The sequence below is a fragment of the Nipponia nippon genome, unplaced genomic scaffold (assembly GCF_047370975.1).
Source record: "Nipponia nippon isolate SJK-2023a ecotype South Korea unplaced genomic scaffold, ASM4737097v1 scaffold_3, whole genome shotgun sequence".
Taxonomy (NCBI): domain Eukaryota; kingdom Metazoa; phylum Chordata; class Aves; order Pelecaniformes; family Threskiornithidae; genus Nipponia; species Nipponia nippon.
This window is the reverse complement of record NW_028262347.1, coordinates 23,142,824-23,170,687: the sequence shown is the minus strand read 5'-3', so window position 1 is coordinate 23,170,687 and position 27,864 is coordinate 23,142,824. Positions and strand designations below refer to the sequence as shown.

Here is a 27,864-nt window from a genome sequence, read left to right as displayed (position 1 = left end):
GAGTAAACACAGGATTTTCATTAATCATAGAATCACAGAATCATTTAGGTTGGAAAAGACCCTTAAGATCATTGAGTCCAACCATAAACATATCACTGCCAAGTTTACCACTAAACCATGTCCCTAAGCACCACGTCTACCCGTCTTTTAAATACCTCCAGGGATGGGGACTCAACCACTTCCCTGGGCAGCCTGGTCCAGTGCTTGATAACCCTTTCGGTGGAGAAATTTTTCCTAATATCCAATCTAAACCTCCCCTGGTGCAGCTTGAGGCCGTTTCCTCTTGTCCTATCACTTGTCACTAGGGAGAAGAGAACGACCCCCACCTCACTACAACCTCCTTTCAGGTAGTTGTAGAGAGCAAGAAGGTCTTCCCTCAGCCTCCTCTTTTCCAGGCTAAATAACCCCAGCTCCCTCAGCCGCTCCTCATAAGACTTGTGCTCTAGACCCTTCAGCAGCTTCGTTGCCCTTCTTTGGACACGCTCCAGCACCTCGATGTCCTTCTTGTAGTGAGGGGCCCAAAACTGAACCCAGTACTCGAGGTGTGGCCTCACCAGTGCCGAGTACAGGGGCGCTATCACCTCCCTGGTCCTGCTGGCCACACTATTCCTGATACAAGCGAGGATGCCATTGGCCCTCTTGGCCACCTGAGCACACTGCTGGCTCACATTCAGCCAGCTGTCGACCAACACCCCCAGGTCCTTTTCCACCAGGCAGCTCTCCAGCCACTCCTCCCCAAGGCTGTAGCATTGCATGGGGTTGTTGTGACTGAAGTGCAGGATCTGGCACTTGGCCTTGTTGAATCTCACACAGTTGGCCCTGGCCCAACGATCCAGCCTGTCCAGGTCCCTCTGTAGGGCCTTCCTACCCTCCAGCAGATCGACACTTCCACCCAACTTGGTGTCATCTGCAAACTTACTGAGGGTGCACTCAATCCCCTCATCCAGATTATTGATAAAGATATTCAACAGGACTGGCCCCAATACTGAGCCCTGGGGAACACTGCTTGCGACCAGCCACCAGCTGGATTTAACTCCATTCATCAAAACTCTTTGGGTCCAGCCATCCAGCCACTTTTTTACCCAGCAAAGTGTACGCCCATCCAAGTCATGAGCAGGCAGCTTCTCCAGGAGATTGCTGTGGGAAATGGTGTCAAAGGCTTTACTAAAGTCCAGGTAGACAATATCCACAGCCTTTCCCTCATCCACTACGTGGGTCACCTTGTCATAGAAGGAGATTAGGTTAGTCAAGCAGGACCTGCCTATCGTAAGCCCATGCTGACTGGGCCTGATCACCTAGTTGTCCTGTACGTGCCGTGTGGCGGCACTCAGGATGATTTGCTCCATAACCTTCCCCGGCACCGAGGTCAGGCTGACAGGCCTGTAGTTCCCCAGATCCTCCTTCTGGCCCTTCTTGTAGATGGGCATCACATTTGCTAACCTCCAGTCGATTGGAACCTCCCCAATTAGCCAGGACTGCTGGTAGATGATGGAAAGTGGCTTGGTGAGCACTTCCACCAACTGCCTTGGTACCCTTGGGTGGATCCCATCCAGCCCCATAGACTTGTGTGTGTGTCTACATGGTGTAGCAGGTCACTAACCATTTCCTCTTGGATTATGGGGGCTTCATTCTGCTCCCTGTCCCTGTCTTCCAGCTCAGGGGGCTGCGTACCCCGAGAACAATTGGTCTGACTATAAAAGACTGAGGCAAAGAAGGCATTAAGTACCTCGGCCTTTTCCTCATCCTTTGTCACTGTGTTTCTCCCCTCATCCAATAAAGGATGGAGATTCTCCTTAGCCCTTCTTTTGTTGTTAATGTATTTATAGAAATATTTTTTATTGTCTTTTAGGGCAGTAGCCAGATATAATGATATTTGGGAAAAAAAACCCAACATTAACCACCTTTCTTTCTTTCTTCCATGAAATAGGTGTTCCTGTCATCCACTGCAACTGAGTACAGCTCTCTTACTATTGAGCTAAACAAACCCATAAAGAATGACCTTGTCCTTGACCAAACCCAAGAAAATCTCTACGTGATGACCACAGACAAGGTAATGTGTCCTGCTTGCATTAAGGACCAGGTCCACTTTCACTGCAGCTTTACCTGAGATTTGTACGTTTCTCAGTTGTTCCCATTTTGGTGGGGCTCCCCCCGCTCTGTGTGTATGAAGACCTTTCTCAAGTCCAAGCTGATGGACTCGATTGTTGTGACTTGGAGAACTGTTATATCCTTGATGCTTAGCAATTGGGAATGGGAAGTGAGTTCACCTCTAAAGCTCTCTTATGGGGTCTGTGAGAAGGATGAAGTTGAGATGTTTGACACCAGCACACCACGGGGTCAGGCAGCCCTAGTGCTCGGTGTGGTGTCTGTGGGGTATCAGTCAATGCTCTAGCTGCTATTGGTCCTTTTCAAGAGTACTTCAGGATTTAGGATGCTGGCAGCTGACATAATAGCATTTACACATCTGTAAAGCTGCCAGGAATTTTCGTGGGTCTTGCTGTCAAAAACTAAGAAACAATGGAGAGAATTACAACTTTGGGAAACACTTCTGTTCAACCTTCTGCTAGAACTGAGCAAGTGCAGCAGGAAAGGTTGGACTTTGCTACAAAAGGCACAGGCAGTGTCTTCTAGGTTCCCCTTCCCTGTGCTGGCAGATGAGGCACAATGGAGGTTTGTAAAGAAAGGAAGGAAAAGAAGCAAGTAGATGAGAAGGATGCCAGATTTCTCCTTCACCTCCAGCTGTAACCCTCTTCTGACACTTCTCTTCGTGGTAGCTGGAGCTGCCAGCCTCAAACGTGTGGTTCAGCAGCTCTCCAGGACAGGGTGGGTGACAGGCTGCAACCATCTGCGGCCCTGACAGTGACACAGAATGGGACGTGCAAAAAGCTCCAGCAGCAGTAACACAGGGAGATTGAGCAGGGGCTGTGAAAAGAGAGTATTTGGGGAAAACAGTGCGAGAAGAATGTTCTTTGTTTTATAAAAGGAGTGATATAAATTCCTGCTGCGGGAATGTTATATTCTAGCTGAAGATTTTCAGGCTAGAAGCCACAGTGGAAAAAGTGCCAGATAAGTGGCTGATAAAGCATTTAATAATGTGACACTGTGTGAAAGAGGTTACTTGATTTTTTTTTTTGGACTAGTTGATGCTTCTCGTTTGGCTTCTGTTCAGATTTGGAACAGAACTCCAAACTTCAACGTTGTCCACAAAAGCCTGGGCAGCCTGGCACCCCATTTGACAAGCTGGCCCGTTGCTTAAAAGCCCTGAGGTCCCCAGCAGGCTATGGCGTGAGTTGCTGAGCAGCGTAAAGGGTGGCAGCAACCTTGAAGGAAGACAAGTTTTCTGGTGACAGTCTGCTTGAACTGGTAGAATTTAGGAAGGCCACAGACAAATTTTTCAGAGAAAAATTGCAAAAAAATAATTCCATCTCTACAAAATGTTTAAATTTGGAAAGTGGCAAATTTCTGCATAAGAAAGGATTTCAATTTAATCTTTTCCGAGTAGCTCTCGTAGACACTGTGGTTTCTGAATAATGTGAATAATAGTTTTCTTTTACAAAACCTGTTCAGCTTAAATATGAATAACTAAAGCTGGGAGCTCTGTAATGGCATTGCATTACTGTCATCTCCAGGTGTTAATTACAATAAGCTGTCCCACCCACTTTTAGAAGCAGATAGACAGGAGGAGAATGGAGGTCTTTGGAGCTGGGAGAAACGAAGCGGCATAAGCAAGGGGAGAAGAATAAATGCTGAAACATGCACTTCTGGGTTAAGCACAGCTGGGAGCTGTGGTAATAGAGATATCAGAACCCTTTCCTGGGAGTTAAAATGGTTTAGAGTTATTTAAAATAAGGTAAACAATAAAGGACAGGCTAGCTGCACTGATAGGTGTGCTTAATGCTAAGCTGCCTGGGAGATGCCGCCTGCCTCAGCATTTGGAAATTAATTGCTTGGGCTCTGTAAGCACTTGAGCAAAGTGAAAGTGGTGATGTGGTGGGTGATAACTTGAAGCAGCGTTTAAAAAGAAATCAGATGGAGAGAAATATAGGAAAGAACGATACTGAGGTTAAGAGCCATAGTGAGAAATAAGCTCCTGCTTTCCTGTTTCACTTCTCCTCCCCCTTCTCCTCCTAGCTTCTGCTGCTGTGTCAATAGCAGTGGGTGGCTTGGAGCAAATGGTTTCTAAAGTCAGCCCCCTCCTCCCTGCTCTGCTCCCAGAGCTTGGGCAGAGAGCAGGAGAAACCCCTTGCAGCTTCTTGGGGGACTTGGAAAGGAGCGTACCACCCCTGCCATGCTGACGCTGGTTCGTTACAAGTGAACATCACTGGTAGGATCCCAGATTCCTTATGGTACGTACCATATTGGGAGGACGGCAGAAGCCTGTGGTGATCACTTACCACAACCACTAGCTTTGCTTGGTTTAACTTTTCCCAGTCTCTTTGATGAAAAGTGCCAATTAGAAAATCTCTAAAATTAGTTTCTCTACATTTTGAAGCTGGCTGTAAACGGAGCTGCTATTTTTTTTTTTTTAAATCCATTAAGTTTACATAAAACTTGCAGAGATGGCAATCTCTAGGGCTTGTTTCTGACTGCTAGAATTATGAAATAAATACTTTGTCACTGGGTATTAAATTACTCATGGGTACCAGTTAGTGAAACAGAGTGCCAGTAATTCAGCTCCAGTTAGGTAAGAATCTGTGGAAGAAAATAATGCTGAAAATGTAAACTTCTGTATTAATAAATGCAAGAAAACCACCCAATATTGACACTTTCCTTAACTGAGTCAGACTGAACTCCTCGAATGTGAAAGAAAAGGCCAAACTCAGGCTTTCAAAGTAGCTTTGTAATTGCCAGTTGTTTTAAATGAGAGAATAAGGTAGAAAAAAGAAAGCTTACATCTCAGAGTTACTGTTGCTAGAATTTTGCACTCTTTAAAAGTAAAACGTAGTCATCGACAGGAAGGTGTATGTCCTGTTCTTCTCTTGCATAATTTCAGCAGCATAACTAAAAGGGATGGCTGTGTGCTGGCTCCTTTTTCTGTGCACCAAAGAAAGACAAAATTGTTTATTCTCAGCATCAAAGGAAATCAAAACCAGAAGCCATATATTTACTGGGGGACTGAGACATGAGAAGTGATGATGCTTTTTTTCCCTGCTGCTTCCTGTCATAATTATTTCCATTTTATTTCATGAGTGTATTGCATGGTGGAGGGTTATGCATGGAAAAGTGCAGTAACCCGAAGCGCCTTGGCTCTCTCACACTTGCAGACTTTCTGAGATGCCTTCTGGCTAAAAGTGCCCCTGACGGTCACATTTCCAAACGATTTCTTCTCCGTGCTAGCGATATGGACGGGAGGATATTCTGTTTAAAAAAATTATCTAGCCAGTACCAACTTAGCCTTTCGAAAGTATCATCTGTCCTGCAGTAACTGTTTCTTGAATTTGGAGAGTGGTTCATGCAGTTGCTGTTCTGCAGTGGCTGCTGTAATGTGGATTTCCAGAAGTAACATAACTGGAGGGACTGAAAAGCTCAATTTTTGGAGACTTGCTCATGATTCTTGATTATAACAATGTCCTACGTTACTTTGGAGAGAGATTACAGAATACTGGAGAGAAAAAGAGTAGGAAAAGTGTGTAAATTTGGACTTTGTTAAGGGGTGGGATAACCACACTCTGGTATTGTATGGATTTTCTTAAAATCAAACTGAGCTCTGACCATAATAGTACAGGGTCACGTCTTCTGCTGCCACAGGCAACAGCGCTGTACAATCCTGTCCACAAACGTTCCCGTCTCCGTGTGCCTTCTTCAGATCCCTTACGTTTTGCCTCACTTTTGGTTTTCCAGGTGCATCGGCTACCTGTGCAGGACTGCCACAAATATTCAGACTGTGAGAAGTGTACTCAAGCGAGGGATCCGTACTGCGGCTGGTGCGTGAGAGAGGGCAGGTGAGTGCTGCCGGTGTTCTCTCAGGTGCAGGCAGTGGAATAGCTCAAATTTTGGCATGTGCTGTGGGTTACTGCTTGGCATAGCAGTCCCAGCTTTTTGTACTCAGCCTTATGCTCCTGATAGTGATTTAATTTTCTCATGCAGACATTGATATCAATCTTCTGTGCACACAAATAAGTCCTCATTGACTTCTGCAGATTCAATTAATTTGGGAAAATGTATACTTTTCTGCTGGTACTGAAAATCAGTGTACATCTTCTAACTGCATGTATTATCACTCTCTGAACTGTACAGTCAAATGTTCTCCCAGGAATTAAAAGAGTGCTCCTATTTAAAATTCAGAAAATATAGCATACATTTTAAGTAGAGCAGGAAAGTGTAAAACAGAGCATAAGAGAAAAAACTGTTCATGTCTGAAATAAAGTATATAGCTCAAACACTGTTTTTATATAAATGTCTTCTATCAAGACATGTAGCTACACTGAACCCTCACCTAACTGTAGGAGAGCAGAAAGTGGCATTTGGCTGACTATCTACAGAGGTTAACTGAATTAATATTCAAGCATATGTAAACTAGGACAGCACTGAACAGCTCTGAAATGTCTCTTCTTTGCGCTCTTCATTGATTGGAGTGGCGAGAGGGAAGAGCGGTCCTGCAGCTCTCTTTTTGACTACTAAGTTAATTAACCCCTTGGCATGAGCAGTTGGGAATTTGTGATTCTAAGTACTTGCTGTTGGAACAAAGGGGCTATTTAATTATAGTATGCAGATGAATTTCAGGCTTCTAGCTTCCTGTCTGAAAATGTGAACTATCACATTAAGTTACCTATCAGCCTGATATGTAGCTTAATATGGAGCACTGCAGAGAAACTTATGCGGTGCATGCAGGTTTATGTAATATACTGCAACTCTTCCAGCCTGGGTTTCAGTTGCTGTGGATGAAAGCTGGGGATTTGGAATATACACCTCCAACTCCTCCTGGGCTGCTGGGAGTTGAAGGCTGTGTCGTATATCATATAAAAGGCAATTTTCCCTAGATTTCCCTTCAGGTTTCTGATATGACCAGTGACCTCCATATCTCAAAGTATTAATGGTCTCTGAGAACAGGCAAACATGAATTTTTGCATTTGCTAGTATTTATTTCCAATGAGGTAAAAAAACCATTTAATTTCTAATGTTTTTCTCATCTGCAGCACGTTCTGTCTCATTATCACACACAGCACTTAATAGTGTGTTTAGGGATATGTTCTATGAACGTAGACTCTGTATGTAAATGATATCTTTAAGGGCAGGGTTGACCAAACTGTGCTGCAACCGCACCGTGTTAAAGCCCCTGATGAGTTAATAGTCTTCTGCTACAGCAGCCAGAAATCCTACAGCATTTTCTCCTAAACTTTGCACAGAATGGAAAGAATATGCATGAGACTGTCCCCACACACACTTCAACAAGCTTTTTGTAGCCGCCTGTGCAGCTTCTGCACTGCAGCATGTCTTCTTTCTGTCCTTCTTGTACGTGAGCTGGGAAAATCTCCCAATATTTTTGGTGAGGCTGCAAAACTGCTGTTGTCTCCCCATAATGGTAATGGTGCACTGGCAGAGAGAGGTCTTAGATAGTGGCAGGAGTTAGTGAAAACATTTGCTACGAAAGTAACACGTCTAGTGCTACGGTTTCACAGCAGCTCTCCACAAGCCTGTGTGTCCCCAGCGATACTCCTCAATGCCGTTTGTACGCTCATGCATCGGGTGCCTTTTTACTGGCAACACATAGCTGTCTGCCACTTCACCTGCAGAAAAACTAAATGGTGCCCACTCACTCATTCAGGAGTTTGTTCTGTATTACAATGAAGATTAATCAGTCTGGTTTCAGATGATAACGCAATGGCTCCATTGCCTGATGGCTCCTGTGCTAAATGTATGGGTTTGGGTTGTCTAATCCAAGGTGGTGTCCAAAATATTATAGGTATATGTTTCCCCACTTGCTTTTGACATCTAAAACCATCAATACTTATTCCTCCACTTATTCTGTTAGAAGTTGTCTATTAGCAACCTGAATAGTCAATATTAAAGCAAATTCCCAGTCATCTTGTGTTGTAATTTCGGTCTCTAATCCTGAAATTGTTGTGTAGTTCAGAGAAAGCAGAGTCCAGCTATAATATTGCTTTGCTTTGGTTTTTGTTCCTGTTTTGTCAGGTGCACAAAGAAGGCAGACTGTGGAGCAGCTGATAAGGAGAACCACTGGCTGTGGAGTCCAAGTGGCACATGCATGACTATCATTAGTGCAAACCCTCTAAATATGAGTCGCAGAGCCCCTGCAAAGGTATGACAAGAAAGTGCTTTCCCTACATGTTCTTAAAGCACAGTGATGTGACTACCAGGAAGATGAATATCTGCATTTCTTTATGCACAGTGGTGACTAGGAATAGGATAGTGTTTTGGGTATCTCAGACTCTGGTGTTTCTCACAGTGCTCTTTCTTGCCTGCTGTTTTTGCAGGTTGCAGTTCATGTTTTCTTCTAAGAAATGCTCTTTTTGACCTTCTCTGTAAACCAAAATGATGCACTAGTATGGATGATAAAGCACTTAGACTTATCTGAATATTATGAAAGTGTTGCACAATGTTGTGTAACCCATAAAGAGAAATTGATAGCAGAGATTTCATGCTGCCCTTTCAGCTTGCTTGAGCATAAACTTAAGTAAGCAGCAAAGCCATAAGCTGTTGCTTTAAAATCAGTGGTGGATTTGCCTACACAGCGAAGTCTGGGTACATGGAGAAGGCAAATTCAGCGTGCAGAATGACTCTGTGGCAACAAAACTGAGTGTTCAGAGTGTGACCAGAGTTGTCATAGCTTGCTCTAACTCCAAATGGAGCATGCCAGTGCAGACTGAGGGCTTCCTGGGGGTGCTCAGCAAGTGAAACCAGTAAAATGTTTTTTAATCCCTCTTAATGAGAAAGAGACTTCAATTCAAGTCAGTTTAATTCCATTCCTAAATGATGTAAACAGCATTGTGTTAAGGCCATTTCTGTGTTGAATAAAAATGTTAGTAGAGTGTAACTAGTCTACTTAAAATCCACAACTTCTCTTAGTTCAGATTTTGTCAACTTGTGTTGACAAGTCTCTGGTGTCTCACATCAGCATCTGAGGCCAAAATACTTAAAAACAAAAACCAAACCCAACTTGAAATGAGCATTTACATGCTGCCTGTGCCATCGCTAATGCTGCTGTCTCCTCATGATTCCTTTACTCACCAAAGAACATTGCAGCTTGTAACATAGTGGACTGGTGTCAGTGTGAAAGAGATGATTGTCATTTCTATTGGCAATACAAAATGGAAAAAGTTAAAGTGTATAATTAACACACCTAAAGCATGAAATCAAGGACAGCATCCAAAATTTCATTTCAATTTTTTCCACTTTCCGTGCTAAATTTTCCCATTTTATTTTGCTTTTAGTTTCTCACATGCACTCCGCATTGATAATTTCCTCAAGGAGGTTAAGATCTCACCATCACTCTTTCAGAAATCCTTTTTCAGCAGTAATGATAGATCTCAGTGGGTTGCTTGCATGTGCATTGAGTCTTGAGGAAGCCACTTTTCTGTTCAGCCCTTTCAAACTCCAGCTTTTCCAGCCCATCCAGCCTTGGTTTCATTATTCACTAGTAAAACCTAAGGTTAATGTAATTTTAATTAAGTTTGTCAGGATTTAAGTGTTAACCAGTATTTACTGTTGCTGAACTGGATGCTGAGGACAAGAATAAAAGGCTTTGGGTGTGTCTGTACAGACATTTTTGTTCTGATCTAATGCATTGACAGGACAAGAGGTTTTTGGACCAGTCTAATTCAACATACACCCAGCCTGGAAAAACTGGTAGAGGTATAAAAAGAAAAGATTAACAGATGGGAAGAAATAAAAATTGAAAAGGATAACGATCTTCTGTGATACTAGCCAAAATATCACTGCTGGCCAAAAAAAAAAGAGCAGTTGAAATTCTCCGGCCATAAATCTTACTGGTCTTCATTCGCTTCTTTCAAATATTTTATCTTTTTTAAATTTTGTTTCCAGGTGGAACTGACTGTAAGTCCATTGCCAGCTTTGACTGAGAGTGACGAGGTTTTCTGTACGTTTGGTGAAACAACCCACTCCGCTCAATTAAAAGAAGGGGTTATTATCTGTGATCCGCCCGATATAATACCTCCAACACCAAAAGGTCAAGGTAAAGAAATATTACTACCTTTCATATATAGTAAGAGGAAAGAACACAGCCTGCTGCTTCTAATGTGATTCTCTTATATGAGCCGCATACAAGTTCTTTTCCTCTTCCAGTCCCTTTCCCCAAATAGTCTACTGCTGAACTTTGTCCATTCAAACATTTGAAAAAAAAAGGTTTGCTCAAACTTTTTCCATCACTGTATTTACAAGCTGTAGCATTCCCAGTGTTTCTACCAGGAACCTGAAACAGGAGCTTGGCAGAGGCATAGACACAGAGCCAGAGAGGTGCTATTCTGTGTCCCAAACAGACGAAACTCAGCTTCTCTAATCTTACCCTAATCACTCTGAGTTGTGCAGCCAGAAGAGCCACATATGCACTTCAGATGTGAAGTTGTTCATCTCTGATGTCTTTGTTTTGCTCTTAGTTTAGCTGTAGTTCAGTGGCTTGTTTTCTGGTCCATGTCACAAGGCTGTCCTTTCTCTCATAAAGCCTTCTGCCTCTTCTACTGTGTGCCCTCCAGCTTCTGCAATAGTAAGTCCAGTGGAAAAATATGTGATCGTATAATTAAAGGCTGTGTCATTGTTCTGAACCACTGATTATACGCTTAAGATATGTTGCCAACCATAATTCTTGTGCTGTTTCCTAGATAGTGCTTTATTCATGCTTTAAGGTCATGCATCTTGATGCATAAACACATGGAATAAAACTAGTTACACAGCACAGTTTCTTACATATCAAGTTTAAAAAACAAAAAGAAAAAACAAAACAAACCAAAACAAACAAACAAACAAACAAAAGGGTGCTCTTGCAGCTTGCTGAGGTACCCCTGAGGACAACCCTTTTATATGTATCGCAACAGCCATGAACTGTCAAAGCGGTACTTGGAAGCACATTTCAAGATAAGTTTCAATTCTCTTAAGGCTGAAACGGGTCAGAATCCAGTTTTAGTTGCAGGAAGAGTAATGATGGTAAAATCTCACTCTTAAGTTTTAATCTAGCTGGGGTGTGTCACAGTATCAGATTATGCTAAGTGTTAAAGCAGCACTCCGTTATTTAGGGCCAATTCACATTCCCTAAATATTTTGTAAAGCAGGACATAAAGCGACCGGGTTGATACACGTGACATCTTGATGTCTTCCAGCATAAAATGTGAGACTAGAAGCTTGTCAGGGATGGCATTAGAGTAACCAAGTCACCTAGAAATAATACGCATCTCTGAGTTGGTTGGACAAGGATCCATCTGAAAAGATGTTCAAAAGTAATATAAAGATGCTCAGAAGCTTGGCAGACACTTCAGCAGAAGGCAGACAGTTACGAACCCAGGCAGTGGTTTCTGGCAGCATGTGACAAAAAGTCCTGAGCCATCCACTTACTGTTAAGGAAACCTATTGAGTTTGGAAAAGTCTGGGTTACTTTAGTTGTGGTTGGTTCCAAAAGGAACAGGACATTTCTAGAGAGGAAGGATGCTTTTTCACAGTCACGTTGTTAGGAAATCCGGGGACCCAGTGCAGGCAAAGGTGACTTCCAGCCAAGCAGCTTCTTTGAAGAACCTGTTCAAGGGAAGGAGAGTTTGAAAATGTCCAATAGCTTGTGAAATAGCTTGTCATAAGGGCTTAATGATTTCTGCAAAAGGTATTTCAAACAGCTTCACTGAGGAAAGCACCCGTTTCTGAAGATAAATTTTCCACTCTTAGTTCAGTAATGATCCAGACAAGAAGTACATTTGTGGAGAAGTCATGTACGGCAAACTGAAGATCATAAGTGCCTGTGGTAACTTAGCGTTGCAGGCACTGTTGGGCATTAACCACAAAGATCACTTGCTTTAATTCACATGACGATGACAGTTTTAATCCACAAATGAAACAAGTAATTTTACATGCAGACATATTCGTATTTAAGAAAATGTTTTATTTAAAATGACTGTTCTCGTGCCAGTTTTCATCTGTGTTCAATTATCTCCTTATTCAGTTTCTCCTTATTCTTCTAGACTCTTTAAAATTCTAGCATGATGAAAGCACCGCTGAGAAACACTTTTGTAAAACAAAGCTATTCTATAATTCTGCTTCTTCCCTTTATCCCATCTCTGCTTTTCTTCTAACAACCACGTGCTGAAAAATTTGCAAATCTTAAAAAGACAAAACAGATCTTGTAGATCTGAAGTATAACAGGTCATGAGATCCAGAGTGTCAACAGTATAGTTAAATATTTGCTTATGTCCTGTAAAATAATAAAAGTATTATCATTGTATCATTCATCTCAAGAGCTAAAGAATTCAACAACCACTTAGATAATTTTTTTTTCTTTTGTGATAGATCATGTTTCAGTTCCACTTCAGTTAACCTTTGGCAAGAAAAAGATATTTTTTGCATCACATACTTACCCTTTTTATGACTGTGAAGAAGCAATGTATCTTTTTGAAAATCAGCCGTAAGTATTTCAGCTTCTTAACTTAGGTGTTTATATCCTGTAGCACGGTGTTTCAGGTAACTAGTAGCTGAGTTACTCAATCATTTCATAATTAAGCCTTTGGCACTCTCAAAATTTGCCAGTGTCCAAATCCTTTTTCTTAGATTTTAATGGAGTTGATAAATGGTTGAAGGGCACCAGGTGAGCCGGTAACATAAACCATGTGGAATGGGAATATTTATGGCACGTATAATTAAAGGCCAGTTCATTGGATTGCCATTGCAGATGAGCTCCGTGGACATCTGCTTACCTACTTGTTCCCTCAAACATTAGATTGGTGCTTTGGGTTACAGTGCATTCAAGTGGGACGATCAAAGCTGACTCTGCCCCCATCATCTGCCCTGCTCGAGATGTTGCTGCCCCAGGGCAGGCGCAGCCAGCCCAAACCCCACTTTGTTCCATCTTACGTATGGAGGTTGATCAAGATCATTTCCAGTCCTCTCAGACTTGCCTTCAAAGTTTGTGTGAGATGCTGTAGATTTCTCAACCTTGTTCCAATATTTAAGGGAGAAAATAGCTTTTGGGGGTTCTTGAACTGTTCTTACTACGAAGTTTTCAGCTTAATATAGTAAGGACACTGTAACAGATTGATCTACCCTCCATGAATAAAGATGGAATTTCATTTACTTTTTTTGTCAATGGGGGAAAAAGCCTGACAGTTTGTCACGACTATCATGTTATATTTGTAGATGCTATTCCTGTGCAAGCAATAGATGGAATTGCCAGTGGGACTGGAAGAGACATATCTGTGAAGAGTCCTCTTCAGTACAGGATGTGATTAAACAAAATATGGTAATGTTTAAAAATAAGATTATTAGGTTTTTATTAGAACACTTCAATATTTTCTTTGCTTTTACTCTCTTATCAGTTGGTTGAATTAGGGATTTAAAAATGATTCTAAAGTTAACTCCAGAAGTGTAAGATTTTTCTTTAGTGACAGTGCGGGGGTGGGAATTTAAGGGTGTGACTGAGGAGGGGCAGTGAGACTGAATAACTCCTGAAAGGATATTTTTGTTCCTTTTACTATTTCACTTCAATGGGAGGAACAAGATTTCAAGGCTGGGAAAGATAATCACCCACAGCTTTGACATATGCTGCAGTCATTTTTAGCATGTCTAATTTGAAAGGGTGTAATCAAATCTGTCACTGTATTTTAAGCATTAAGTTCTTCAGAACAATCATTCCATTGTCCAAAGGCCAATGGAGCTTGTTGTGATAAGACTTTTTCGTTGGAATAATGTATAAAATATTTCTGTCCCCAGGAAGAAGAATGCCCGCAGTTTCTAAACCCAAATCTTCCAATAATACCTATGGAGTACCAAACAAAGGTGTATTTTGAGGGAAGACATCTAGCTTATTATCAGGTAAGAAGATTAATTCAAAGCTAGCTGTCATTTGAATTCCACTTAAACTGCAGCCACACCCCTAAACTAAATCATTAGTTTGCGTTCCTTGGAGATCCTGCTTGTAATTGTTTTTAAAGAATTGAAAATTGAATTATATTCAAGTTTGATATAATATTGTTTACTGTGGTAGAGTCATCACCAAGAGAGAATCAGAGCTGGGCAAAATATTTTCACTACTAAATGGGGGCGGGAGGGGCTGTTAAAGAATGTAAGTTGGACCTACTGAAACACTTGGCAATTATTTTTCATCTAATGAAATGAGAGGAGATTTAGGAATTGTGAATGTTTCATACCTTTTTTCTAATTAAATACTCACTTTTTTTCTGTTCTAGAATGACATCACTTGGTGTGCTTAATTCAGTTTTCACTTTTCAAACAAAAAAAAAGCACTCAGAAATTAAATGTTTCTTAGTTTTGATAAAACAATCTTTTGCTCTTTTTGTGTGTGTGTGTGTGTGTGTGTGTGTGTGACCGTCAAACCAGAAGATCAGGTATTTTCTCAGCTGTAACAAAGGCTTCTGTTTCTCAGTACTTCCTTCCAGAAAGTAAATTACAAAGCTTCTAAGAAGCCAGAGTTTGACTCCAAGCTTTTAATTGTTTTAAAACCTAGACAATGCATAAAATGTTATTGTTAGTTTGATAAAAAAGAAGCTGAAAAAACACTTCTTAGTTCTTAGTTTTGTTCTTAGTTTCCATTGTTTGTTTCTGTGTTGTCTTTGTGTAAATGCGAATTGATGATAGATACGCTGGAGATGGCATCGATTGCTTTAACTACCAGCCATCTATCAAGGGAAAGAAGGCTCTTGTTTTTTGAGGTTTTTTTCTTTCCTTTGCCAAATTGAAGTGCTGTACAGCTTACAAAGTCCTTCTATCACCTCTGCTATGCTGGCAAGGGATGCCAAAGGGTAAACAGGTCTGGAGAGTAACAATGTAAGAAGAGTATTCAGAGAAGGGTGAAAAGCAACCTGTAAGCACTACAATCATATGAAGACCATGCTGTGTATCACTACACTATACATGTATCAATACCATGCTATACAAACATATGTTCAAAAATAAACATTTTTGCTTCAAGACCTTAAAATATATGTAAACAAAGAAAAGCAATTTGGTGAATTTGATCTGTTCTCCAAGATGCCAGGACTGGTCCCTAGTAGGATGTCTGGCTATATGCAAGATGTGGGACACAACACTTGACCTAAAGGCCACAGCTCCCTTTGCTAAAAATGGAAAAGTATTCCAGAGAATTTACTCACATTTCTTTTGTTTAGCATTATGAAGAGCTGTTTTTCTGTACGAGAGGAAAATCTTTCCCTGCTCCCTTGATATAAGTGGAAGAGCCCATTCTCTCTCAAGAGCAAATTCAGGGCAGATGCATAATCTAGATGTGCTGAATTTGACATCTAGAGGAACCTTTTCCTCCAAGGAGGAGAAACAGCAGCAGGAATCCAAAAACTCCTTCATCTAGTTTATCATTCTGTGAATAAGCACTTTAATCTTTCTGAACTACTAGTAGAGAAAAGGGAATGAAAATGCTTCTGCCCTTTTTTTTTCTTCTGTGAGGTATTAATTACATTTAACAAAGGCAGACACGTCCTGTGGATTGAATGCTGTGTCATAAGTAACAGTGTTTAACAGTTTGCCTACAGACCAGACCTAGTATGCATTTATTTAACTTGGAACTGGGAAGGCTTACATGGAATTGAAGTCTCTGTAAGAAGTAAGATGAATGCATAGGCCCTTGGCTGGAAAGATGCTGGAAAGCAATGAGTGTCAAATGATGTCAGAATAATTTTTCTTAGGTGAGAGCCATGCGAGAATGTCATCTCCGTCATGGGAGCAGCCCCATATATCCTGGTACAGAGGTGCATTTTTAAGCCAAAACAATAATGCCTTCGGTGCCAGGACTTGAATAGGCACACACAATGACTACAGCTGTACACACAGACCTCTAAGTATATGTGAAAACAGACAAATAAGGCATGGAATAGTTGTAATCGTACAGGCACTCATGCCTGTGGGGTCATGCTACCTGAAGCAATAACTTCGGTTACTGGAAGTTCACTTGAGTAAGGACATAACTTACACTCAGCCTTCGGTAAACATCTCGTGGAGGGCAGGATGGCTCAGGAGAAGCCATGGATGGATATTTTGTAGGAGTTGGCCCACCGCCCAAAGGCAAAATAGCATGTGGCTTCTCATGTGGAACAATTTTGCCACAGGATATGCTGGGCATTGCAGTGTGTTTGGAGGTAGCAGTCATGCAGCTATGAGCACATTTAAGGTCTTTATTGATTGGAACGTTGGTATATATCCATTTTCCTCGCCTAAATTCTTGCTTAGAAAAAGTGAATCAGCAAGAATGAATGTTCTGTTGTCACTTTGAACTACTAGCTCTATTATCTCAGTTTAATCTGTGCTTTGCTTTAAGGGGTGGTGTACAACCTACCTAATCATGGGTGACTGAGTGCACTAGCCAATATCATGCATATAAGCATCTCTGTTTCTAGGCGGAGATTAGCAGTGAAGGTTTGGGCTTATCCAGTGAGTAGGAGATGTGGATGGCTTCTAAAACTGCTATTGCAGAACTGAGGGTGGAAGAATAAGCTCACGCTTTTTGTGTGCGCCTCTTAACTTGTGAATGCTTACAGTATAATGAATAAATCTCGTCATGAGGGCTTCCACTGGAGGGAAATAGACTAAAAGAGGAGAAGCTGTCGGCTGTTTTTCTGCCCCTCCCTCCTCTGAAAGAATTTCAGGAGGAAAGAGAAGTAAATCCAAGCTGTTGTTGTTTTTCTCTTGGGAATAGCCTCATCAAGGACAAGCAGGTGAGAGGAAAGTTTAGTACTGATCAGTCATATTGCATGCAACTTCTGAGAGGCATTCTCCAGCTGAGTCCTTGAAAGACTGGCACAGTAGAAGAGACAGATGTACCAGCATCAAGATAAGCTTATTAGCCCTCCAAAGATTTTTGTTAAAAGTAATTTCCCATTTGGATTTGTCTTTGTCGTGTGTGTCTGATGTGTAACCTGTTTCCCAGTGTTTGCTACATGACGCTTCTTGCACCCAGACTGCTGAATGTGAGCTCTGTGGCCTTCTGCTCAAGAGCCTGGTACAGCAACTCCTGATTTCAGTTCACTCCAGGTGGCAGCTGTCACGCACACCAAAGCTCCCCTCCTCTCCCAGCGCCTTCTGTTAAGCGTGTGGGAAAGCCTTATGCAGCAGGAGCAGAATTTGAACACTTTTGAAAAATATATGATATATTGAGATGTAGAGTAGGGAAAGCGAGGCAGCATTTCTCAAAAAAGAGATTTGTAAGGTGCTTTAAAACTTGGAGTATGTGGTGGTCTTCTGTAAAGCAGAATGGGCTGTAAAACTTTCAGGAAAGGCTTTTCAGAGCTCAGTCAGTAGCTTATTTTCGATATGCAGCTTCTGAGAAGGAAGAAGTAAAAGGTCTGTTTCCCAATATAACATAAACCTCCCAGAGACTGGATTCAGGCCCTTTACCTGGTTAAAGCACGTGCTCCTCCTCAGCCCCAGACCTTGGTGGGCTCTTGTGTCTGCTACCCAACCTGTCACAGTGAGGTTGCAATAGGAAGAGTTTCCACTGCGCTGATTAGATAAACCTAGTGGCCTGTGAATTACCAGTGATTCCAGCATTGAAGAAGTAGCTACAAAGAAATAGGATAAGATCCTCATACGCAAAACTTAGATGACAGCTGGAGACAACTTACTAAACCTTGGAGAAGGAAAGAGGAATCAAGTAACCGTTATTTTTTTGCCATGTACTCCAAGACTCAATCGGTTCTGGACAAAAGCAGGGACTAGTTCTTTATGTCCACAGAAGACATCAAAGTGAAGTTCTAGTGAATTTCAACAAGGCCAAGTTCAAGGTCCTGCACCTGGGTCAGGGCAATCCCCAATAGCAATACAGGTTGGGGGATGAATGGATTGAGAGCAGCCCTGTGGAGAAGGACTTGGGGATACTGGTGAACGAAGAATTAGATATGAGCCAGCAATGTGCACTTGCAGCCCAAAGAGCCAGTCGTATCTGGGGCTGCACAAAATAGTGTGGCCAGCAGGTCAAGGGAGGTGATTCTGCCCCTCTACTCCGCTCTGGTGAGACCCCACCTGGAGTCCTGTGTTCAGCTCTGGAGCCCTCAGCACAGGAAAGACATGGACCTGTTGGAGCAGGTCCAGAGGAGGGCCACAAAAATGATGAGAGTGCTGGAGCACCTCTGCTAGGAAGACAGGCTGAGAGAGTTGGGGTTATTCAGCCTGGAGAAGAGAAGGCTCCGGGAAGATCTTATTGCGGCCTTTCGATGTATAAGAAAGACTGAGAGGGACTTTTTACCAAGGCCTGTAGTGACAGGACAAGGGGCAGTGGTTTTAAACTGAAAGAGGGTACATTTAGATCAGACATAAGGAAGAAATTCTTGCGATGAGGGTGGTGAGACATTGGAACAGATTGCCCAGAGAAGTTGTGGCTGCCCCATCATTGGAAGTGTTAAAGGCCAGGCTGGATGGGGCTTTGAGCAACATGATCTCGTGAAAGATGTCCCTGCCCATGGCAAGGGGGTTGGACTAGATGATCTTTGAAGGTCCCTTCCAACCCAAGGTATTTTGTCATTCTAAAAAGGAAAAGGTGGTCTTGTCCCCCAGTGGGCTCCGATTTCCTAAGTCTTTACCAACAATACTGCCTGAATATGTCCTTGCTACTTATTTCTTTCTCTGGTTCTTCTGGCAAAGATGTTTGCGCACCTGTGCTGTGGTCCAGAGCAGGAGAATGACCCAGCACAGAAACAGTGTCATGGGGTGGTGTATTTGGTTTTTAGCCAGTTCAGTTCCTAGATGGAATCACAGAACAACCGAGCTGAGAGTTTTGCCAGTGCAGCGCAGATCGATATGTGATGCAGCCTAAAGGCAGGAATGAATGGATTTAGGGCCTAGGGAGAAGAGAGGGGGAAGAAGGTGTCTAGGAGGCAGGAATACCCTTAAGCTGCTGCTGCCATCAAAGACTGTCCTGTGAAAACACAGCTGGAGTCGTGGTGAGGCAGGAGAAACAAAGCCAGAAAGGTCTGAGAGATGTTCATTCCGGTTTCCCATGTAATTCTTGCATTCCTGCTTTGCCCAGGATCCCTACAAAGAAAACCTTAAAGGGCAGAACTCACACAGCTCTGTTAATAACACATCTGATGTGTGAAGCCATCCAGTATTCACATCTCTTGGCTTTTTCTTATTGTTCCCTGAAATGGAGTGCTCAATATGTTCTTGCTTTATTTGCACTGCTCTAGTGCTTCCACCTTTAACGAATGTTGGAAAGGTGCAGCAAAGCAGCAGATTGCGCCGGCTCGATGTTTCACTAGCTTTGTTTTCAGGAGATTACTTTAACTGGTTAGCCTTCCCCACTTGGTCTTATAGTTCCAGTGCTGAACAGGATATTGCCTGGTGATATTTTATCACACTTGGTGATGCTGTACAAATTTTAAGCTGAACTTTTCTCTTCCATAGGATAAAACATTTGTAGTTGGAAACAGACAATTTCAATTCGAAGCTCCTGTTGATAAATCAGCTGAAGAAGAATTTTCATTCATGAGTAAAGAGGTAAATGCAAAAATACGATTCACTTGCCAAATATATTCCGTTCTTATAGTTCCAGTGGCCACATGTGTCCAGAAATACAGGGATAATATTGGTTTCCCTGAGAGAAGATAGTCAGCTCTGATGGAGATTCTCCTTTGGCAGTAGTGGTCAAAGTCAGCAGCTTTGGCTCAGAGCTCCTGGGGTCTACCCCTCAAAGCCCTCGATCTTTCTCCTTTATTTCTCTATCTATGAAATCCATGGATTCATTGAACTGTCCCTGGAGGAATTCAGGACCATTCCTCTTTTATTCTTCACTTTTTATGCAATCTGATGAAATCACTGAGGATAGAAGATGAGAATTTCAGAGCTCTCCCTCTCCAATTCATTATCTTTCCCATTTTACATCTGTAAAAATGGGAATGGTAACAGTATGGTGTCATTTGGCTACTTACTAGCTATGCTTCTTTCACTCTGGTTTATTTTACAGAGAAAGGAAATAATGTTCAATAAAATAGTCTATGTATCAAGCTGAAATTTGGACTTACAAATGTTATGCTGACTTTAACCTTTATGTCATATAGGCTTGCTAACAGAGTAGTTTTGAGAACTAATTAGCATTTGTGCCACATTTGAGCCTAGCACAAAGCATTTGCTTTATAAAGCCATTGTATTTTTCTTTGCTCTTTTTCTTTCCCACCAGTTGTTATTGCTGCTGTCTTTCAAACTGAGCAGAAGCTCCTGTCTTGGAGCATGTGAACCTTGTGCTTTGGCTATAACGAGGGGGTTGCACTGCAAAAGATGCAAGAGATTTCCCCTCCATGTGGTGCAAGTCTGCCGTGTCTACAGAAGTAATGGGGCCAGATGGTGTGGGAAGGGAGAACTCAGCAGGGTCAGCAGCTATACTTACTGAATCTGAACAGTACCTTTGCTACTTAGATACTTAAAACCAAATCTAAATTAAATTAATGAAAAGCGGGTATTCAGATATTGCTGTCCCTTGATACTTGAAAATTTTGATTGTGAAGGATTAGGTTCATTAAAACATTCTGCTATAAATGTATTTGGCCAAGGTGAAAAAAAGACCATAAGGTTTGGGATAGTGTCTAAAACCTTCACAGCTCTGATTACTGAGAATCATAGAAAACGCATGAAATTAACCTTGCCAAATGAAGGTATAAATATCTCTATCGTGTCATCTTTTCCAGTTCTCCTATAGTGCAAATGAAACCCTACAGCTTAACTTATACATAAGAACAGATAAGGTCAAGATTGACAGCAAACTTATGGGTAAGTATGAAATACGGGATTAAAGGGAGGTTAATTACAGTAAACAGAAATCTATTCCTTCCTAATTTGGAGTCATGTGAATAGGAATGTTACCTTTGTAGGTTTTACTGGTTCGGGTGAAACAATTACATCTGACAGATCAAAAGTTACTAATACTAAACACATGAATTAAACATCAGTGTCGTATGTATTAAAGGCTGTTTTAAATATGCTACCATTATTTTCAAGTTTGCATTTGCTCTGAAGGGCAGTCTTATAAGTGAAGCTTCACAGTTCGAACAGACTTAAGTAGTTTGGTTTATGTTTTTTCAATGGCCATTTCCCCTTCCCCAATGAACTTGCCGCCTCCGACAGCAGAAAGGGGATCCTTTTCACTGCCACTCGTATGGACTTCACCTGAAATCAGCTTTCAGCTGGGTCTCATCTCGGACAGGTTCTGCAGTCTTTACGTCTGCTGGCAATCAGCAAAAAGTATATTAAGTTTTATATTAAGTTTATTTAAGTTTTATTAAGTTTTATAGCACAAAGACTTGGTCTCTGATATAAATTGCTTATTTCTTTATTTTTATTTCTTTCAATGTACAACAATGAAGCAATTATGTCTGTGAGCCTAGTCCTAAGCTGAGGTGAGGAAGCTCCATCAAAATCAGTCAAGCAGTATCTGGGAGCTGGGACATACCTTACACTCCTTTGGACTGAAGTTTAAGTCATAATCTTGCAAAAACTGCGAGGCAACACACGTTACTTGTGTGATGAGACAACGTCAGGAAAACTAATACTGCCCCCAAGTAATTTCCCCTGCAGATTAAATCTTCAGACCATATTTTTCCATCTGTACAATATTTAAATTTATTCCCTTTCTTATTGGTAGCATAGAAGTGTGTTTTTAGAAGATTTTTCCCTGTGGGTCTGTGTGCAGTGTTGAAAGCACTTAAAAGAGGACCTGGCATGAATGTTGCAAGGAGGTCGCATTACAGTCTGACACTGTCTTAATTTCCATTCCAAAGGCTGTGGTGTTTAAAACTGCAGAATTTTGACCAAATATTCCCAACATCTTTTTTCCCAGCCTGGGAAAAACATAGAAAAAAAGAAGTAGCTAAATTATTAAAGAAATGTTCTCATACAAATTGAAATACAGAACCCTTGCAAGAAAGCAATTGAAAAATTATCAACAAATGTCTCTTTTTATTATAAAAGGGATTTTTTTTAATCCAAATTCTCTCCTGCTTTTAAAATTCCTTGCCATATGAAATCCGGAGCATGATGGTTTTTATGCATCTTGAAAAGAATTGGCTTTGGGTATATGGTTGCTGCTGAGAAGCACCTTTGAACCTGCCAGTGAAAGAACCCTTTCTTTGTATAACACTTAGCGAATACTAAGTTAGAATAGCATTTTTACATCTCAAGCCATCAGGGGTTCTGAACAGTATGAAATCCAATATATCCCTTTTATCCTTTGTCCTTTTTATCAATGATTTCACAGCTGGTATCTCAAGGTGATGGATAAGAGCCTGAATCTAATGAGTGGCTTGCTGCTGGTACATTTAATGAGCTGATCAGTGAACAGGGGGAGTGTTTAATGCTTTAAGGCCGTAGCTTTCTCCATTGCGTTTATGCAACTGGATGTGAGGGACGTCAAGACGTTGCAGCACTGACATTGTTTACTGAGGGATGGGATGAAAGTCCCTGTCCAGCCGATGAAGGATAATGAAGTAATTCAGTAAGCATATTCCCATGCTCTATCAGGTGGCCATGTGGCCGTGTGGGTGGCAAATGCAGGGTTTAGGAAGGCAAGGGGAAGATTTGTTTAACAATATTACCTGCTCAAGTCCTTGTGCAGTAGCAGCCTTCCAGAGTGCTGGATTAAGAAAGCAATCTGGTTCCTGCAAAAGCAATTTGCAGCGTAGACACAAGGAAACTTTCCCTTGCCGCTGCCTGCACCGTATCTTCTGCTTATAAAGGCAAACAGCAACGCACCAGGGCTGTCAGTCTGGTGCTTTTCCCCAGCATTACATTCACATCCAACATACAGAGTGAATAGTTAACACATAAACTGTTAAAAATATTGCTTGGGCTATATTTGTTGCTCAGTGACTTCTGTATTGATGTGCTCAGTATATGCAGCAAATGATGCTACTCCTGCTTTGTGCTGATCGATTCCTTGAGAATTCAAGATAAGGGTTGAATCAAATGGATGTTCTTTCTCATCGATTCATTCTTAAAAATGCCAAAGTCCCTCGGCTTTGCATACACCTCCAATGATGTCTCGACTGCATTTGTGCTGGTACTCGAAATCAAGTGGATATGCTGATTAGATGTAAGAAGGGTTAAAACCAGCCTTCATCATTGCATTAACTCCTCAGTGGAAGGGAAAGAATAAAAACATGTTATTCTACTAAAGACTAGCTGTGAAATTGAATGCCAAGGTTTTTAAATATGCATCATTTAGAGAAAAACTGCCCTTATGAGGGTGTATGCTCTCATGCAAGTGGCAGAGAGACTGTAGCCAAGTTTTAGGCATCTGTAATATTGTTCATGCCTGGCAGGGGAATAAGGGCACTGCTGAAAAATAATGGAAAACCAGCATTCTCATTTTACTTTTTCATTTCAGTAGGAATCTGACATAGTAGCCTCATGGAATTAGATTTAAAAAGCTACTGCTGCTGCTGTTATCTAGAAAGATATGAAGTGCATTAAAATGTTAGTGACTGGAAGGTGCTTTTGCTAGTGTCCTTCCTAGAGTCCTGCTCCTCTGAGAATAAAAGCTTTCTTTAAATGGACATTTTTGATGGCCTTTACCATATGCAGTCTCAAAGGGATTTATCCACGTCTCTCTTGCCCACATCTGATCACCTCTGTTTACTTTGCTTTGCTTCCTGCATTTTTAAGGATAAAACTCCTTTGAAAAAAACCCAGTGTCACGAAGGGTACCATTTCTTGAGACTTAATGAGCACATAAAACAGCTTATCACTACTGGAAAGGGGAGACATTGAGTCTCTGTCTTGTACTGCCCACTCCCATTTGTGAGCACATTTAACTCTTGAAAGAGCACAGGAGGAAACCTGGATAGTTTTCTGCTGTTCTGGTAAGTTAAGTTGATTTACAAGAAGACTCAACACGTGCCAGAGACTTGGTGCCAGAGGGTGAGGCTGCGTGGCCAGAAGAAGAGCAGCCAAAAATAGAGAGAAGCAGGAATGAAGGGAAGAAGCAGAAAAGGAGGGAGCAAGAAGTTGCCCTCTTTACAATAATCAGCTCCCCTTCCCAGGGAAGAACAGCACTCACACGCTGAGTAATCTGTGCAACTTGCACGCTTTCCCTAGAGAAACATGTGGCATCTTTTCAGTCAAGTTTCTTCTGGGCTGGCTCTCAAGTGCATCTCCAAATGTTTTCTTGCAAGCCCAGGCTTTCCTTATGGTGCTGAACCACCCAGCTATGTCTCAAGGCTTTGTATCTATTTGGGAAAATTAATTTTGTTCAGTGACTGTGCATCATGCTAGAGATTGATGGGGGCCAAAACAAGCTTCTGGGACAGTTGGTGCGTGGTTCATCAGTAAGGGAGGCATGACTGTCAGACCTGATTTCTTGGCTCAGAAAAACTAGAATTAAACCCCACTACAGAAGGATTAAGGCGTACATAGGGACAGCAATTCAAGACAAAAGAGAAAACAAAAGCAAGAAAATAGTGAAGAATGGAGAAATGAAGAGGTATTAACTTGAACAAAGGATAACGCTTCAGTAAGTGTTAACTTTCTATTTGGTTCAGGCTTTAGCAATGATTTTGGAAAGGCCCAAATGTCCTGGAAATGGCCAACAAAGGCAGCTCTCTTTCTTTAAATACACAGCTGGCAGAGGTCCCATGCCAGCTGATGTCTGTCCCTACCGACACCCATGCAGAGTTTATACCCTTCCATGTCTGACTTGTAGTACACCAGGAGGACCTGTTTGTTTGAACTAGTCTTTGAACAGTTGTATAGGCAGATTCATTGAGGATAATCAAAGAAAGGACTTGTACTTAAATATTTTGACAATGCCTGAGTGACAAAAATGCATTTGGGTTCTACTTGATAGTTTATTCCTAATCTGCACATGGATAGATTTCAGGTTTTTCCATACAGGGCAAAATACAGTTTTCTCTCAGCATCATTCAAGGGTTAAGTATAGAGTGTGCATATTCTTCACATGACTCAACTGAGCAACAGGCAGGCTTTGTACCTAGATTTAGTTTTCCTTCCGATAACACACTGAATATCTGTAAAACAGAGGAAAATGTCTAAATGTATTTACTGTTCATATTTCAGTGACTCTGTACAACTGCTCTTACGGACGAAACGACTGCAGCTTATGCCTCGCAGCCCATCGCGACTATAAGTGTGTCTGGTGTGAAGAAGATGGCAAGCCCAGCAAGTGCGTTTATGAAAAACTCTGTCACGTTCCTCCCACCGACACGTGTCCTCATCCAGAAATCACTCGCGTAAGATTGCTTTTTTGTCTCCCTACCAGTGTATTATTTTTCAGAAGAAAACATCCAAGCAAGCTCATACTGAAAGGCAGTTTTTTTCCTAGGGTGTTAAGTAAGCCTCTGAAATAGCTGCAAGGAAATAATGCCAGTAGTGATGTGTGTGAGAGATTTGTAAAGACTTAAAATAAGGGACTGAATGGAGTCTTTGAGACTCCTTGTTTTTCAAGCCTTGTCCTCACTGTGCCAGAAACTAGGCTAGCAGTGTACACTTAAACGTGGCACATGATTCTTGGGAATTAGCATGGATTTTTTTTCTCTCCTGAAGTCCTTTCTACTTGAAATAAGTCTATAAGAGAGGTTCACTGCTCCTGGACCTACGAGCACTTAGTAGGCTCATTGACAGGCTTCAAACTAGACTTTTAAATAGTATTTAATAAGGGAGCAGGTTGTTTCTGCGTCACAATGTGTTTTCCAGGTGTCAGTGATATTTTCCAGTCCACACCAGAATCAAACCCAAGGCTGTAGAAGTTGAATGTAAGAAGTCAGAGTGGCCAAATGTGCATCCCTGACTGACTCTGTGGTTGGAGTGTTCACCGAGGGCAAGGGACGAGCATTGTCCACCTTGGTGGACCAGTAGCCAAAGCAAGAAGTGATAAATCCTTGTCCTTTTCAGCAACAAGCCAAATGCTGTTTTTCTGGGCATAATTGTTGAAAAAAAGAGTGATATGTACTTCCATTGGGCAAATCTAAATTGCTGCAACAGTGGTATCAGTACTTTGAAACACCGTTTGATGAGAACGTACCCCAAGTTGTCACAAATGTGGTAACTGTATGGCAGGGGTTGAGAGTCGTAACTGGGATGTTTCAACTGTTCAGTTCTGAAACCCGTGGCTCAGATTGGTAGAGACGCTGAATCTCCTGAAGCTGCACAGTTAGAGGTGCAGTGTGGGTACAGGCAGACCGACAGCATGCTGGATGAGGTTGGCCATGATGGTGTATCTAAGAAGAAATGGCAGGTAAACAGTTGAAGTCTGCCAAGGAAGGCAAATACCCTGAAATCTCGACAGAAAGTGTGGAGAAGAATACTGGTGTAATAGTTTTGCCCAGATAAAGATGATTTGAGTGGGAAGGAAAAAGAAAATTAAGAAAAATAAATGTGTTTTCACCTGGGATACTGTTTGTACATGTTGTGGTTTTAATACTAAATACTAAAGTATTTGTTTTTTCAAAGCTTTTGTTCGCTTCAGATTTGAACAAAATATTTGGAAACATCTACACAAACTGTTGAGTCATTTTTCAGCTAGTTTATTTATGAGTTGAGTGCAAAGGGATGGCCAGTGGGCAGAAGTTTTAGGAAGTTGAACCAGTGGGAAAACAGAGCAAGTGATTCTGGAGCTGGGCTGGGCAGCAGCAGCCATGTCTCTGTGCTCAGACATGCTTAGATCTAAGAAAGATTTTGATGGAGCAGACATTGAAGTCCAGACTTTCTGAAGCTGTGTTTGTTTGGCTTCCAATTACTGCATTTGGAATTGTGCAACCTCCTTCTTCTTGATGGTAAACTTGCAGCCCTCCAAGGCTGAAGACCTGAAAAGGTTGTGCCGGAGGTGCTCCAAATATTACATAGGAAAGCAGGTTAGTCTCCCAACAAATACTCAGAATTCAAGTGCCTGTTCGGGCTATATTTCAATCTGAGAAGTCCATTGCAACTGCAGGATTTTCTCAGTCCTCATTTTAATTGCAAATTATTTAATTAGCATCAGCCCATGTACTGCAACATCCTACCATTTGATGCATTAAGGAAGATCAGGGGACTAGAGGAACTTTTGAAGACACTATGTGGGGCAGCACTGTGTGTTAGGAAGGTGCACTGTTCTGACGTGAACCTAAAGGCAGAAAATCACGGCAAAGAAATGCTAGAAAAGCTCCATGGAATGATTGTGAGAGGAGCCCAATCCATTTGCTTTTCAAAATCACCGTGCTTTAGTGGAGGAAGCAAACTTAAAACAGAGTAAACACGAGGCAAGAGGTTTTACATAGCAGTTTGCCACAGGAGACATGACATCTGCAGCTGATGAACATGACTGGTTCTGAGCTAGCAAATGATTAATTAACATTAAAATGTTACATGGCATGTTTTTGTGGGGATCCTACAAGAAACATCTTTTGCATTTCAAGTATGGGTAAGTCAAAGTAGCTTTAAATAATACGGAAAAGCAACATGGTCACTGCAGTATTTAATTTTGCCTTTTTTTTTTACTTTCCCTCATGCATCACAGATTGAGCCAAAAACTGGACCACTAAGTGGTGGAATTCTTTTGACCATAATGGGATCTAATTTGGGAATAAAAGCAGAAGATGTAAAAAATATAACAGTGGCAGACAAGGAATGTCTTTTCAGAGAGGAATTCTATTCTGTTTCCACAAGGTAATTGCTGGGTATTTTTCACAAGACTTTAGAAGAAAAAAGGAACTTCTGCATTTTCAGGGGAAGATGATCTTCCTGTGGTTGTAA

General features: G+C 41.6%; 1 protein-coding gene across 5 annotated transcripts in view; it reads left to right on the top strand.

Annotated features, from left to right (window-relative positions):
• The window catches only part of PLXNB2 (plexin B2), a 257,489-nt gene that overhangs the window by 180,258 nt on the left and 49,367 nt on the right, over positions 1-27,864 (top strand). For all 5 annotated transcript variants that reach the window (XM_087765398.1, XM_087765397.1, XM_087765396.1 and 2 more), the window contains 11 exons: positions 1,928-2,050; positions 5,842-5,942; positions 8,134-8,260; positions 10,003-10,153; positions 12,463-12,577; positions 13,306-13,408; positions 13,879-13,980; positions 19,534-19,626; positions 20,811-20,892; positions 25,192-25,364; positions 27,629-27,777. In XM_087765398.1, the coding sequence (XP_087621524.1) occupies positions 1,928-2,050; positions 5,842-5,942; positions 8,134-8,260; positions 10,003-10,153; positions 12,463-12,577; positions 13,306-13,408; positions 13,879-13,980; positions 19,534-19,626; positions 20,811-20,892; positions 25,192-25,364; positions 27,629-27,777 (1,319 nt within the window). The remainder of the gene's footprint in view (positions 1-1,927; positions 2,051-5,841; positions 5,943-8,133; positions 8,261-10,002; positions 10,154-12,462; positions 12,578-13,305; positions 13,409-13,878; positions 13,981-19,533; positions 19,627-20,810; positions 20,893-25,191; positions 25,365-27,628; positions 27,778-27,864) is intronic.